This window comes from Coloeus monedula (assembly GCF_965178545.1).
Source record: "Coloeus monedula genome assembly, chromosome: 18".
NCBI classification, from domain to species: Eukaryota; Metazoa; Chordata; class Aves; order Passeriformes; family Corvidae; genus Coloeus; species Coloeus monedula.
Genome location: NC_138798.1, coordinates 6,969,682 through 6,985,760, shown reverse-complemented (window position 1 = coordinate 6,985,760; position 16,079 = coordinate 6,969,682). Strand labels below are relative to the sequence as shown.

The window sequence follows — 16,079 nt, the reverse complement described above, 5'->3', positions numbered from 1 at the left end:
AACTGGAAACTGGAACATTCTTTTTTTTCATGTTAAAGCTGCAGATGTATTCCACAATGTCCAACTGAGCTACCTCCATCTTCAATCCTAAAAGGACTGAAGCCCTAACTCCAAAGAGACACTTCTGACTGACACTACAGCCAATAAATGTCATGCTAAATTATAAAATATTGCCATATGACCACTCAAAAGCTTTGAGAACCAACGGAAAGACAACTTTATGAGATTTAGTACCACTTTCCAGGAGCCTGCAATGTTACAGCACCACCGGGCTCTTCATCACGGCACTGTTATTCAAGCTGCCCTGGACAGCACCCACTACTTGATCCATTACCTCGTCCCTGGATTCTTTGAGCAATATTATTCCAGTGGATAAGATTTCCCCTGGAAAGAGTTTTTTCCTTGTTTTTACTGTTCAGTGTCAATGAGTCAAGCAGAGCTGTAGGAGGAAACATCAGAGAGCAAAGTGAAACCCATTGCTAATTTTCACCTTTAGCTGGCAATGGATCCGCAGCTGAAGGAAGAATCGAGCCTGGGCTCCTTTCCCTAGAGCTCAACTGAAACCCTTTAACCAGAAGAAAGTGGAAGAGGGAAGAGAAGGTGAAGTTAAAGGATTTGTTTTTAAATTAAAAAACCTGCACATATTTACACAATTGACTTTAGACACGAACATCCAGAATCCAACAGCTACCCAAAGAATACTTTGCTTCATAATCTCAACAATTCCAACTGAGAAAAAGCAAAACTGAACGAAAGCTAACAGAAAGAAAAAAAGCCCCAACTTTTGCATATGACGATAGTAAGAGTTTTCGGGTATCATTCCTATACTTAATAAATGAAACCTTGTTAGGATTTTTTTTTGTAAGTTAATTTCAATGCTCAACTTCAGAAAAATGTTAGAATCAATTTAGAGTGCTAATAGCTCAAAAAACCTACATACAGACAACATATTTCAACTCCTGAGTTAAAAGATACATCCCCAACTACACCTTAGGACTCTCTCAACCACTAAGTTTGGAAGAGCTTTAAATCTATCACAAAACCCTACTGGCTTTATCTAATTTTTGTATTTCTTTAAGACAAAACATTAGGGAAAATAGACTGATTTTGACAAAACAATTGTGCAATGGCATTCACCTGAATAGCTGCTAATAACCTTGCTTGAAGGAAAAATGCAAGTGCTTATTTTACCTAAGAGATGCCTTCAAACCAAAGATGTGCTCACTCAAGCTGTGTATATTCTCAACAGCTCGTGTAAACCATCCATCAGGCAGAAGTATGAAAATTATCTCCCTTAAGAATCCACACAGAAAGAGGCTGAGGGATGTGGGTAACACTGCCCGAGGCTGCAGTTTGTGAGGCGAGAGCAACTGAGCGGTGGAAAACAGCATCATCTTTGATACGCTTCCACGAGGAAAGCCAAGTGAGCTGGACCAGTGCCACTGAATGACTTCAGGCAAAGACTGGCAGCTGCCAAAGCAATCCTGCTACAGCTCCTGGCACACTGGGTATCCCAGCAGTCTCCTGAAGAAGCTGAGATCCAAGGCCAACAGTGAGCAAGGACAAGTTCTGCATGAGGAAAGTAACAGCACCTCATGAAAAAGGTATTTATCCTGCCTCAACCACACATGACATTGGGATGTCACTTTGCTTTAAATCAGCTCAGATTTAGACTGGAGCGGCGCAGATGGTTTAGTTATCACACTGATAAGTGTGCTAGGAGAAGAATATTGGCTGTCTGCATCAACTGTGCTTATTTCACACCAATAAAAATACCTGTGATCATCCCAAATATCACTGCAGACATGTGGTGCAAGCAGAGGAACATAGGCTACAATTAGGTAACAGATCCAAGCCTCTTCTGCAAAGTTAGCTAAAATACTGGGCAGCTAGTGCTTAAATCAAATTAACTATCCATTCAGATGCTTCTTGTCCAAATCAGGAAAACAACATCCAAAAAGACTGTGGCTTCTTCAGGGTCCTAGCCCCTCCTGCAGCATCCACACTGAACACAGGAAAAAGGTCTCTACACATCTCACAGGACACCTGGAACATGTCCTGTCTCACAGCTATGAAGAGATGTACAGTAAAAACTTCCAGCCAGGGTTTTGAATCTATTCAAACAGCCCACACTACTCCATTTTCAACTTGCTAAAATCACAAGTACAATAGAAGTGCTCTATCTTGGTACTTTCTCCAAAAGAAACATACAAATAAAAAATGAGAGGAAGGAAGAAGGAAAAGAAAGAGGACTTTGTGCATTGTGTCAACCAACTATATTCAACAGGGAAAAAGATACAAGTGGTTATAGCTTCCTGTAAATTACTTTGTGTAATTAAATCCCCTTCTCTAAATTATAGACCATTTAGCTCTTCTTCTATAACAATGTAACCAATGACCACCAACAACCTTTTTTATAGCATCTAATGCCACCTAAATTGTTAGCAATGAAATTTCCTTTATATTTCTCCCTTTCAAAAGAAGCTGCTGTAATGAGATTCATTCACAGCTACTTACAGACTGTCATCGAGAAGAGAGGATCACTTGTTTCCCTTCATTCTGCTCCTCTTTGAGGCTATATTTAAGCAAATGTGACCTAAAGTCCTTATCAGTCATCTAAATGCAGGCAGAGAAGTTAAAGGTGACCAGCAAGAGATTTTAAACATGGATTTTATAACTGGTTTGATTCTCCACATACATACAACATCACTTCCTTACACGGCACCAGCGTGGCTTAACTATCTTCCTACCACTTGAATTTTCTGACCTTTCTTAACTTTGAAACCACCAGGAACATCATGTCAAGACTTGTTTGCAAGCCCCTGTTCGCTGGGGACAAGTCCTGCCCGATGAGAGCTGCTCTGAGCGGCTTCCCCTGGATTGCTCCCTTTAGGAAATGTCTGCAGTTACAGAGCTCTGCTCAGCCACGCTTCGCTGGGGCTGCAGCTCCTGCGCCTGCTGCCGTGGGGAGCCGAGATGGAGGCCTGAGGCCCCTGGAGTCACTGCAGTTCAGCTCCACTGCAGGCATCCAGGCAGCATCCTGTGCTTTCCTCGCTGTGCTCTCTAAACCTACTCCAACATGTCCTCAAAGCGCCAGCAGCCATCTGGAGAGCTGGCCACCTCGCTGTTGGCCAGATGCTGTGAAGTGCGAGCAGTGAGGGGACAAATGGAAATCTTGGAGAAGAGGAAAAGCAGGGACAAAAGAAGGCAGAAGCCGGTGCTGCAGGCAAAGCCTTGGGGTCTGCTAGTGAACACAGCGTGGTTGATGCCGTAACAGAGCAGTATGATCCTTAAATACAAAGCAGGGAGCAGAGTGCTCGTGGCAAGGCAGTCCCCATGGGCCCCCAAGCCCCGCTTGCTCTGACACCCAGAACAAATCTCCACCCAAGCAAAGCCCATGGCAGTGAAGTGCTGGCCAGGTGAGCCAGCCCTGCCCAACCCAGCACAGGCACACCAAGGAGCTGCACTCAAGAGCCAGCTGAACCTCTCTGGCAGAATCAGGGGAGCTCAACAAAAGCAGGGACAAGTGGGGACACATGGAGCAGCAATACTGACAAGGGAAGGTCAGCTACAGAACACACTGGTCCAGACAAGCAAGCATTTCACTATTCAGTGAAAAAGACAAAGCCACATTCTCTTACATATAAGACTTCCAGCAGCCAAAACATGCTTTACAGCACTGTTCGGAAAATAATATTTGCAGTGTAGTAAAATCCAGCATATGCTTCTGTTTCATTCTTCAGCATTAGTCTAAAAATAGTTGGACACCCCACAATTCTAATAAGCATGATTTCTTCAATTTATGTTTCCCTACCAGAATGCAGAGGGTTTTGAAATATATTTTTTCTGGCTTAAGCAAAGGCCGCCTCTTGTCACAGTTCCCAGAGGGTTGATGGCACTGTTTTGCACTACTCCTGAAGCACAGTGTGTTACAGAAATCTGTCATGGAAGCCGTGCTGTAGCTCTCCAAAGGTGGCTGCAATCCCAAAATGAAGTTACCTGTGCCACAGCTATAATGTAGACTTTAATAGTCTGATATTGGTACAGCATTTTAAACAAACTACACACATTGCAAAGTTCTCCCTCTGCTGCAGAGCAGGCTCTGCAGCCACTTCAAGAATCTCGATGAATTCTTGGATAAATTTAGCAAAAACAACAGCACTTCTTTGTAATAGCAGGGTTCCATTTGGGAAATAAACATCCACTTTTTATTTACAAAGGATTTTTCCTTCTCCTGCCACTGCTGTGCTATGCCTACTGCTTCCCTCTACTTTGATCCAGAAAACAGAATACCAAGTGCCTAACTGGGACTTAAAGCAGATTTTTAAATTAGTTCCTGACAGTGCAAACAGATTGCTATTGATTGAAATGAGGCAGATTTTAGGCCTTGGATTAGCAAACCTAATGCCTCAATGCCGTGTTGCCCATTTCAGTACTTTGCACCGTTGCTCCCCAGTGGCTTCCCAGGCAGCTGTGGAGTCTCTGCAGTTGCAGATTAGCGTGAGAGAGCAGGGCAGGGCCATCTGTGGCTGTGCCTGCAGCCCTGCTCAGCCGGAACAAGGCCTCCTCCCAAATCCCCGGGGCCAGGACCCTGCTCTACACCCTCATTAGGAGCTCTGGAGCCAGCGAGGCTGTTCATAAATTCAGGAGGGAGTCTGTTTGGGAAGGCTTTGCTGGAGCCCAGCACCACAACTCGCCAAGCACAGTGACCTCCACTGCTGGCCACGGCCACGCTGGATGGAACCAAAGCACCAGGAGAAGTCAAACCCCAGCTTTCCAGAAAGCCTGGCCAAAGTCTGGGACAGAGACTTCACCCTTCCAGACAGCCTGGCCAAAGTCTGGGACAGAGGCTTCACGCAGGCAATGGCACTACCTGATCAGCCCTACCCTCCCAGCCAACACAAATGCCTACTTAAAAATAATCGGTGCAGAGCTTTCATATCCAAATTGTACATTCTTGTACTTACAAAGGTAGAAGTGGATTCTGCTTTTAAGCAACATTTTGCTGATTAAAAGAAAATGGCCTTTTTTCCTCTTGCTTTGTTGTTTAGTTTCAAAGAATGTTTAAATAACAATATCTGCTAACAAAAAGGGTAACATCAATTAGAAACAGAAAGAAACTAGTCTGTATAATTTCAGTGTTCAAAAGCAGCGAAATGCAAACACCAAAGCAGCACACACCAAACCAAACCAATCCCCAAAACCCACATTAAAGGCAACCTTTCTTCTTTTTCTTTTTTTTTTTTTTTCCAGTAAGCTGACTGCCTAGAATTCATTGGGTTTTAGAAGCCTGAGATACGGAAGGTAACAGAGTAAGTTACTGTTATATCTAGACCCTCTTAGACACAATTCAGCTTCCAAATGCTACATTATTAAGACATGGAAGAACAAGCTTATCCATGTCCTCTGGCTAAAGACAAAGACTCCAAAGGTTATTTTTCAGACTCACTCTCCTATGTGGCTGCTGAACCTCAGCTATGAAAGGGACATTTCAGTCTCTCATCTGTGCACCACTAAGCACACACAGCCTCCAGCCCACCAGTGGCTTCAAGTCCAAGCTTTCCAATTACTCTTATTATCTGAAAAAATACAAGTAAACCTCAAGCAGCTACACTCTCCTATTGCCCAAGCGTCAGCACAAACAATATAATGCCAAGAGAAATTTTCCACACAAACTATTTCATTATCCAGACGAGTTTCTAGACCATTTCTCTCTGTCTTGGGAAAGGCCCCACAGCCTTGCAGTACCACCACCACACATAAATGGGGCCAAGGGTACGTAAATGGTTTGAAAAGGAGCTATCAATTTTCACCTAGGCATCAGAAGAAACAACGTGCATCCTGGATGGAAAAAATGACTTAGTGTATCACCTTTAGCTCAGATCAGCAGTAACCCAGAGCACGGCTCTCCTGGGGGGCAGGGAGGGTGTTATATCCATTAATGAATGTTGGATAACGAGATGATGAGCATCACAGAAAAACCACATGAATAGGTAATCAAACTTGTTAATGCAATTTAGCAGTTCCAGTCCAGCAAGAGCCACAGCAACAAGATACATTAATTGCTGATAGCTCTCAGCAGTTTGGGGAAGGCTGGGGAGTGAATGAGACTCAGGAATTAGCTGTGCTTTCCCTCCCTCCAGGAAGCTCTGCTGAAGTCACAGAGATGTCACGCCTCCGGAGCAACACGACCGTGTTAACTCCCCTGCCCTCTCCTCCCATGCTCCAAAGCCAGCACGCTATTTATGAGCACTAAATACGTGCTACACCACCCTGTGCTCCTCAGCTTCTCTGAGACTCTTCCTCATCTCGGGTGATTTAAACAGTGGGTGAGAAAAGGAAGGAGGAGGTGTAAGACACTAATCTTCGTGACAAATGACTATTTGCAGAACAGTGTGTTATTACAGCAGCATTTAACATCTAAATATATTCAACACACCGTGATGCTCCCAAGCTGACTAAACAGAGCTTAAAGCTAAGCTATCTGGAAATACTAGCAACTCTTTCCTATTAGCCCCAACTCTTTTCCAAAGGTGGTCATTGTACAGAAAGGGCAATGAATGTAACTAAAGCCCCCCAAAAAAAAGAAAACCCCCAAAAACCCAACTGCTCTACACCCATGGTGCTCAGACTTTCGGAGGAATAAGCAACTCCAAAAATGAAACCAGAAAAGAGAAGAACAGCTCAGCTAAGACTAATCAAAGACCGACTCAAAGTTCAAAGAGCGACTCTCCAAAAACTAGAGGAATGACGTAGGACACATAAGGGAGCACTGGAACTAAGAGGTTTCATTTTATATGTATCTCTTACTTAATCGAATCAAATCGTACATCCAACCCTTTAAATCCCTTAAAGGGGTGATGGGCTGCTGTCCCCCACCAGCACTGTGTGCAGCTGTGGTGGGGACTCCTTTCCCCCAACCACTGGGTTAGCCTTGGACACGGCCTTTTGAAAAGGCAATGACTCAACTTCCAAGGAATGCTCCTGTGCTGGAGGCAGTTCCAGCCTTTCAGAGGGGCTGGATTTACTGCAGGCCACTCTGGCTACAGGGAAATATACCACAGCTTTCAACATTTTCTCACTCCTTGATGTACCTGATCCTGATGACTGCAAGAGGTTTTGTTGACCCCCATTGTAGAACAGCAGTTTCAAGTCAGCACCTTTCCCTGTGTACATGTGTTGAGAGCAGCCCCAGACCCTGATAAATCTTGGACTAAAGGACCTAGAACTACTTGAAATGCCTTTTTCTCCCTCTGCTTAGTTACAGCAAGAGATAAATGTGTTTGAATGATTTTTACACACAGTTGGGAGTAATAGGCTGGAAAGGACAGATTGGTTCTTGCAGCCCTCTCCCCATAGCCTGAGGTACAGAACAACCAAATATTCAGGAGCAATAGCAATCTGGATGCTTTGTCAAATGGAGTGAAGTATAAATCTAATTTTCTAAACAAAGCAGACAACCTGGCACTGAAATCAGCTTACCACTTTGCACCTCTCTACAAGGATTAGCAGAATGCCATAATTATAATGCCCAATTTAATTTATTAGAGGAGGCTGCGTAGAAAAGATGACAATTCAGTAGCATTATGAAGAGAAGGGATACGAGTAGAAGGAAAGCTGCAAATTGAACAGTAATTTCTAAGCAACATCTCAATATGATTAGCATTAATTACAATAAGCTATCCAAATTAGGTATAAACCCATGTTTAATAACCCTGAGATGCAAGAATCACCCCCCAAATTCCAGGAAACTTAATATTACAGCCAATTTGTCTAGACAGCTTGGCAGGAAATGCCAGAATTCTAGGTGTGAACTTTGTGGTTACTAAAAAGAAGGAAAAATTATTGAACTTGTCTGTATCATTTGCATAATTCGTTTGAACTAAGAATAGCCTAGTTTATGTGTCTTAGATTGTGCTGCTACTTTCATCATCCTTACAGACCTCCAAACTTGTCTGGTTTTCACAACTGTATCAGCTAGGATAATAGCAGGTATTTAAAAAAACTCACTTTCCAACAAGAGAGGAATTCTAAATGTGACTTCTTTAAAGAGGCACAGTGTATTTATGAGTCACTCATCACAGGTTTTATTTGATACTCTCTGTGCAAGCTCCTCACTCTTTTTAGAGTTTATTACTTATACTTACAGGTTAAAAAAAATTAAACAATGAAAGTTGAATTGAGGTTTTTATGAATGTGGCAGAAAATCCCCTATTTAACCACTGATGGCAGCCAAACACTAGTCCGAAGAAATAAGTAAAAATGTCCCCATTTTTCAAAACTAAAATACCAATAAAACTAAATATTTGGTCAATTAAGGCAGGAGAGTATGAGAGAAATTGGAGTCTGCCAGTGCAACAAAATCTCTTACCCCAGAGGCTTCTATGGAAGTGTCATGCAATCCCTAGTGCATGCAACTGTGTAAAACTGAGTTTTAAATTTCACGTAGAAGATGTCACTATTAACAACCTTTTCCTCCTGCAGGAAGAGGGAACGTCCCCACTGTCTCACACATCCACAACTATGCAAATCCCCACTGTGCACTGGATTTCCTGCAGTGTAATTTTAGATCTGAAGAAACAACTTTCACCAGACCATGAGAATTTCTAATTTAAAACGTGATTAGCACTTCTAAACCAGTATGCTAAAACATCATCCCAAAAGACTGTCTGTGGTGGAGAAGTTATAGGGGAGGGTTACATGAGATAACCTTCACCATCTTTTTAAATCTTAAAATATTGCAAGTCTGAAAAAACATTTCCAGTAACTGGACAATTCAATCTTTGGCTGTCTGGCACAGGCACAGGATTAGTTTCACGGAACAGAAGGTGCACTTGGGTTAAGCAGTTCTTTTTCTGCTGGAGGAATGGGGAATAAAAAGCACTTTTTATTGTAGTGTGTTTCTCAGCTCAGAACAAATGCTAGAAGGTCAAGTACACTGGTGTTCCCACTGGCAACCCTGTGAAGGACAACTGGGAAAGTGTCCACGGAGAGATGCTGCTGTGCCATGGGGACTGCCAACTGATGAATGCACACTAAGGCACTAACAAATCTCCCTGCTGAGCAGCAGTTAAGTGATAAAAGCCTACCAGCCACAGCGCCTTTCCTCTGTCACCTGGCCCTCTGTACACACTGTTGCTCAGATGGGAGTCTCTGGAACCATTCCCTCCAGCATCACTACTCTTCATTCATTAATGCTCTCCCACATTTTAGAAGGGTACACAGGAAAGACTGACCAGAGCACAACTTCCTCCAAAATGACTTTTCACTTCTGAAATACTTGAATAGTCTCTCCCCCTCAACACACTGTTTTGGGGGTAAGTGAAACTTGATTCACGAGATGGACATATCCATGTTTGCAACTTCTGGGTGCACATTGCCCAGCACACATTCTCCAAAGGAAGTTATGATCTGATGGATGATTTCTAGTTCTGTCCATGACCATAAGAGCCACAAATCTATGCTATGAATCACTGCACTGTCTCAAAGCTGCAGGATACAAGGGAGGCCTGCTCCTTCCTTTCTACATTACTCAGTACACCTGGCTTCCACTTCAGCTTATGGAACCTGCCCTGAACACTGGATTTGTGCACTTGGCCACAAGTCCTCTAAGAGGCATTGCTTTCACCAGCACAAGTCACCAGAGAAGCTGTTTCCAGTGACAACCTCACCTACCAGCAAGGACACTTCACAGTGGCCAACAGACGATGGTCGCTTCAGATGAGAAGGAATTTCCCTACCTGTTTGGATAGCTTCAAGGGGAGTTTCTTCTTCATCCGTTCCTTGCCTCTTTCTGCCTCTCTCTCAGAGCTCCCCGCATCATTGTTATGGCCATTTTCACTGGGCTCAGCAGATACACAGTTTTCAGATTCTCTAGGTTTCTTGCCTGGATGCCTCTCCCATTTCTCCTTCCGCTCCTGAGGCTTTAGTGACATGTCCTTCTGTAAAGGAGATTAAAAAAAAAGAATGGTAAGTTCTTTAAGTTCTTTGAGGCCACCTTTACGAATTGAGCTGTATAAATATTGAATAAAAACAAACAAGACAGTATGTTTCTTCCAGAGATGACTTAAAATGAATAATTAGGCATGCACAATGCAAACAGTAATTTTAGATTAGATTAGGATGAATACTCTCCAGGCTATGTATTTGATTAATTTCAGTGATGCTGGAACTGGCTATGAAAATGAGTTCACTTCAGATTAATTCAGAAACCATACGTCAACAGCACGTGAACAAATCACCATGCCTTAAACTGTTCAACTGAAACAGAGGTGGGTTTTATTTTGTTTCTGATCTCAGAACTAAACACATCAGACCCCCCTTGGGGCTGACAGTCTCTGATTCACAGCAGCATTCATATGGAGAAAGGCACATCTAAAGCCCTACCCGCATTCCCTGAGCCAGAGAGATCAATGGGATCCAAACACACAACAGAGGTTCAACACTTCCAAGTGTTAAGTGTCTGCCCTGAACCAGGGCTGTAACACACAATCTAAGCACAGCTTAAAAGCGGGTATGTCATGTCATAATGATTAACATTGGAAGAGAGATCAGAGAAGGGAATTACTCCAGCTATCCCTGACATCTCTGAGGACTGAAAGCTGAACTCCTGGTGACAATGTACCAAACTCCCTACACACACTGTGTGGAAAAGGAGTTGAAGAAATAATATGCCAAATCACTATGACAGTGGGCCACTAAAGCTAGATAAATTTTCCCTTATGTCTTTTATTAACTGCTCAAGGATAAAAACTGAATTCTTACGAGAACGTTTTACAGAGTATCTGTTCCAATTATTTTTTTATGTGAGGTAAATCAATTAGGAAATACCTTAAAAGCACTGCTTACTATGCCAAAATTTGTCAGCTTCAGCCACAGATATTTTTCTAAATGCCTTGCTTTTGACTCAAGCAGTTACATGACAGATATTTGTATCTTACATGAATGGAGATCACAATACAACTGCTCACATCAATGCACACACCACCTTCAGTACTGCAAGAGAGCTCATGAAAATCATTAGCTCTCTAGTCTCTCAAAAACTGAAGCCCAACAAAAAAAGAAAATTAGGAACTGGAATGAAATGCCCTGCTGATTGCTCCAGATTACTTCCTCCCCCTCTCCTTTAATTAGTGAATTGACTGCCTCAGTGTGCAACATGCTGATTCCACTCCAAATCACTCACTTGTTTAAAGTTACCCATCCCTGGGAAGTGAGATGATGCACTGGCACTTTAGGGTCACAGACACATTGAAATTAGAACCACGCAATAAAATACTTAGAGCTGTTTCCAATTCCAGCCCAGGCTCCCAGACAATCAGCCAGCACCCAACCTCTGTGCACCTTGAGCAGGGGTCCTGTGGGGCTGGAGGCTCGTCTTAGAGCACACACAGATACAGCAAGCTGCAAAACCCCCAAAGATACAACCCCTTCCACCAAAATTAAAATACCTATCACTGTCTTGGAAGTGCAGAACACACCAGAACACAGCTCAGCTTGCCAAGTCCGTAACTAGTGAAAGAGTGAGGAAAATACCTGTCTGGCATTATTCTCCATGAATGATAAAATAAGGAATATAAATCAGTGTTTAGCTGCTCAGTTTGGCTTTTAGTTTAAAGATAACACTTTAAAGCAGGAGTTCAAGATGCCAATTAAGGAAGATCATATTGTGCTGTTTACTGGGAAGCTACTGAGATGAAAATCAAAATGCTAATCTTCAGTAACTAATCAAAAACTGGCCGCATGGAAATGATATCTGCTAACTGATACTCAGCAAAACATTAGAAACAGAAATCACCACAAATGTGCACTTCTTCACAAAGCCAGATGCAGCTTGTGATGTGACAGCAGGTGCATGGAAGATGCTGCATGAAGTGACATGGACCCCTGATGGGGGAGAAAGGAGGCTGGGGCAGGGGAATGCCACCACCTGAGAGCACCAGCAAATCATGCACTCCTGGCCTGAGGTGCAACATTCACTTCTAAAGATGCCTTCAAAGCCAATAAATTACCATTTTGGTTTAAATTCTATCTGGTTTCACATTGTGATTGGGTCTCTGTTAGTGCTTTAGGGAAAGTCTTCCCTTGGTACCCACACAGCACATTCACTGCAGGTTTTCAGACGATTCCTTTCACTACAGAACTGGTCTGGAAATCTGTGTTTTTCTCCTTACTGAATCCTACAAAATTCCCTACTTCGATATGCAGCTTTTTTATCCCTATTTTGTCTGGAGATTTAAGATTTGTCTCATCGCTGAGCTACTAGCAAAATTAATTCATGGAATACAGTTATAGCTGGATCAAAGCCAAGGAAATAATTCATTCACTTGTAGTGCCACTTGCATCCAAGAATCTCAAGCCTTTCCAAACAGCCGTGAATTAAGCCCCAAGACCGAGGCTGCTCCTGCCTCCAGAGGGAGGACAGTGCAGGGAGACCTGGAGCAGCCACGGGGACAAAGCCACGTCTGGCAGCCTGTGACAAGAAAACCTACTCCAGAGTCCCATTCCCTCCTGCTTCAGCAGAGGACACAGCTCACAGGACTTTTTCCTGAGAAGGCAGGACACTGAACTCAGCATGTCCTTGCTGACAGAGGGTGACAGCAGGGTGCTCTCCAGGCTGCTAAATGCAGACCTCTGCAGCCTCAGGCAGAGAGCAGGAGGGGGCTAATGGGGTTTCTGTTCCTGCCTGCTTTGTTTCCTTTCTATTTGCTCTACTAAAAGAGCCTTGCAGTGATTGCTCTTTTGCTAAAGTTTATGACCTCCAAGTTGGGGACCTCACTTAGCACAAGAGCATACTATTTTGGGATGGGCATCTGTGCTTGTGCACAGGCAATTGCTAGAAAATTTAAGCACATCCAGAGTATACAGTACATCACAAGAGTGGACATTTATTGATGTACCTTGACGACTCCAATCCAGAAAGCCCAGCCTGCAGGTGAGACTGGCCTCTTAACAAACTGCCCCACTGGAGCCTTCCCCCCTCGCAAGCCCAGAGCAGCAGATATTTTCACCCTTTCCACATCATGTAAAGCCTAGAGATTCACACAGTGACGGTACCTGAAGTCAGACCCCAAAGTCAAAAGGTCTCCACATCAGCCTTATGGTTTCTGCTCAACCCAGGAGTCTGCAGACCCGACTACCTTTGCTGTCACAGGTCCAGTAAAACCCCTCCATTCTCTCTTCTCAGTTCCAGAAACAAGATTGCTAAATCTTGCACCAGAATATAGAATACTATTTTGTTCCTTAGTATTCATTGCTTCCAGGACTGTCTCCTACCTGTCCTCACTTCAGAATTTCTCTGACACCTTCCAGGGCAGGCTACAGCCTCTCCATCTGCAGCCCCTTGTCTGTCTGGGCTGCAGACGGAGAGCAGATGGTTCTAATTGGCTGCATGGTTACAGATAAGGAAGAATTAGGCCTTTCTTCAGAGCCTCTTTCCTGGCAGTTACTCCATGAAACACACAGATTCTATCTTCCTATTTGTTTATTCGGATGTACAGACACCAAAGAACACTTCATCTGAAAATGGGATTGTGATACCTCCTCCAGCTCTCCCCTGGAATACCTTGCACACCAGCAGCTGTGAAGATCCACTGACAAAGACCCTGGCAAAGGCTGGCAACCCAAGTATGTAACTTAGGCTCTGCAACAGATTTTGGGAGTCCACAATAAAAACCTTTGATTTTTTTTTTCCCCATCACTATTCAGCCCAAGCTAGTTATGCAACTGTAGCTCTGCTTGCAGTGGATCTGGCAGGAACTTTTAATCACTTGGAACACTCCCTCCTGAAAAGCCACTTTTCTTCTGTCACCAAGGCACAGCTGCAATCTTCAAAGACACTCAAGGTACACACTGCTCGGTTTATAAGTAAAGCTAGGAGCAATGTGGGTGCACAGCCCTCAGCTGTGGAATGAGACTGTTCTTACCCCTAAAATGCCACAGCAAGAGACTTCTGCACAACGGACTCCACGTTGTCTGTTTGATCAGGAAATAATGATCAGCCCTGGAGGAGCCTGGCACAAGCTCACATCCCACAGCCATCCGCTGGCTGCAGTTATCACTGCCTGTTTGCTCAGCCCAGCTCAAACTCAGCCTTAATCCTCTGAATTTACACAGCTCTGAGATCACAAAGTGTGCAGGGGAAGGCAGTGGTTGTAAATACCTTTCATACACAGGGAACACTTAAAGAACCTGAAGAAAGTGTCCAAAACCCACATAGCTAGATGAAAACTGCTGCTGGAATGCAGAGGGTAAAAATAACACCAACAGATAATAAAATAACTATCCTTAGCCCTCAAGCATCAGTTCAAAATGCAGCCCTGGTGCAAAAAACAAGTCCACTACAATCCCCCGTCCCCAGGGCCCATCAGACACTGCAAGGCTCAGCCAAGGACTGGTTACACTCCATTCCTACCAGACTGCCTCTGCCGACTTCAGAAGATTATATGGGCTGCTTTCCCAGAAGGGAAACAGCCTCTAGCTTCTCTCCACAGCTCTTCACTGCAGCACTTATTCCTTAAGTTGGGGAATGTGAAACATCCTACCAAACATCAAATAGGAGAAGGATCCACACAAAGGAAATAAAAACCACTTGCTGTCTCTAAAACTGACCCTGCTTGTCCCTGTTTCTGCCTCCAGCTTCTCTCAAAAAATTGCAATGGAAAAGGCCCCGAGGATCCGAGTACCATCTATCCTTATATCAACTTTATCGTACAATTAGCAGTAGGGTTGTCAAACATGTTTGTTTAATAGTTCAGGGAGAGATCCTGGCTCAGAAAGGACCTGAAACAGATTTATTTTTAATTAGGTTAATTTTTAAATATTCCTATTGACCTGATACTCAGTTTATAGAACAGCACCACAGAAACAATTGCTGACAATTTTCTCCTGCTTCTGAGTAGACAAAACACATTACAAATACAGACAGGACCACTACTAATGCAAACCTACTGTCCATTTATTTGCATAATGGGGACACAGGAGACAGTCATTCAAATGGAAAAGATAATACTGGAGATATACATGAGAAAAGACTAACTTTAAAGCATGGATTTGAAGACCAGTCTGTAGAGAGAGAGAAGCCACTGCAAGAACAGGAGCTAGCACAGTAAGAGATGAATAGCCAACAGGCTAATGAAATAAGGTGAATGATAAGGAAAGGAAAAAAGGGATAAAAAAGGACCACTGAAGAGTAACAGGTAGGACCACACCAAGGTGACTGAATTTGAACCCAGCATGCTGAACAGGCAGCAAATGCAACTGGAGATCTCAAAAATGAGCAGAAGCACATTTAACAGTGGGAGAGGGGAGAAGTTTGAGCTCTGCTCTGGAGAGCTGTGGGGCAGAGTTTGCTGTCAGTGAGGGCAGCCAGGGGTAGGCACTGCAGAAGGAGGGCTGGCCCAGAGCTCAGCACTGTGGCTCCTTGCTGGAAGCCCCCCCAGGGCAGGAGGCCAGCCTGGATTCACTCTCCCAGAGCTCAGGGCACTTTGGGAAGCAGTCTGCTGGCACGTCCAGCCAGACGGCTCAATTTCCACCGATGGGGAAGTTCTCACTTCTCCTGAAATATAACACACACTTGTTTGTTTTACTTTCCAGCCCTCCCTTCTCCCCCACTGTGAACTCCACTGCACATATAACTCAAGCCCCCCCCAGCCTCTCAGCCAAAGGCACTAAAGCTGTTTTAAAAGGCAGAAACAAGAGTCTAGATTTGAAGTGACTTTCTTGCTTTGACCCTACATTCAAGCAATGCAATCAATATCAATTAAAATGATTGCAAATGAAATCCTTGCTTGTTTAACCTTGGACTGCAATTCTCCTTTCACAGCTGACATATTCCAGATGAGTTTGGGTCCTGCTTTTTAAAATGCATCACATTTGCTCTGACCCTGTCACACGTGTAGCTCAAGAATAAGATGACTTTTTGACAAGACAGATTTGGAAATGTTAAGACATTTGAAGCTGACACTGGTTTGCAGGTTTATGATTCATGATTTAACTTAAAAATACAAGTGGATGAACCAAGAAACTCGCTGTAATTGAAACACTCAAATTTATTACCAGAGGCTACGTTCCTGTCACCT

The 16,079-nt window shown here is 43.6% G+C and overlaps 1 protein-coding gene across 14 annotated transcripts in view; it reads right to left on the bottom strand.

The window, feature by feature from the left end:
- FBRSL1 (fibrosin like 1) overlaps positions 1–16,079 on the bottom strand; it is a 508,752-nt gene that overhangs the window by 360,919 nt on the left and 131,754 nt on the right. For all 14 annotated transcript variants that reach the window (XM_082293570.1, XM_082293580.1, XM_082293573.1 and 11 more), the window contains exon 2: positions 9,741–9,941. In XM_082293570.1, coding sequence (XP_082149696.1) covers positions 9,741–9,941 — 201 coding nt within the window. The remainder of the gene's footprint in view (positions 1–9,740; positions 9,942–16,079) is intronic.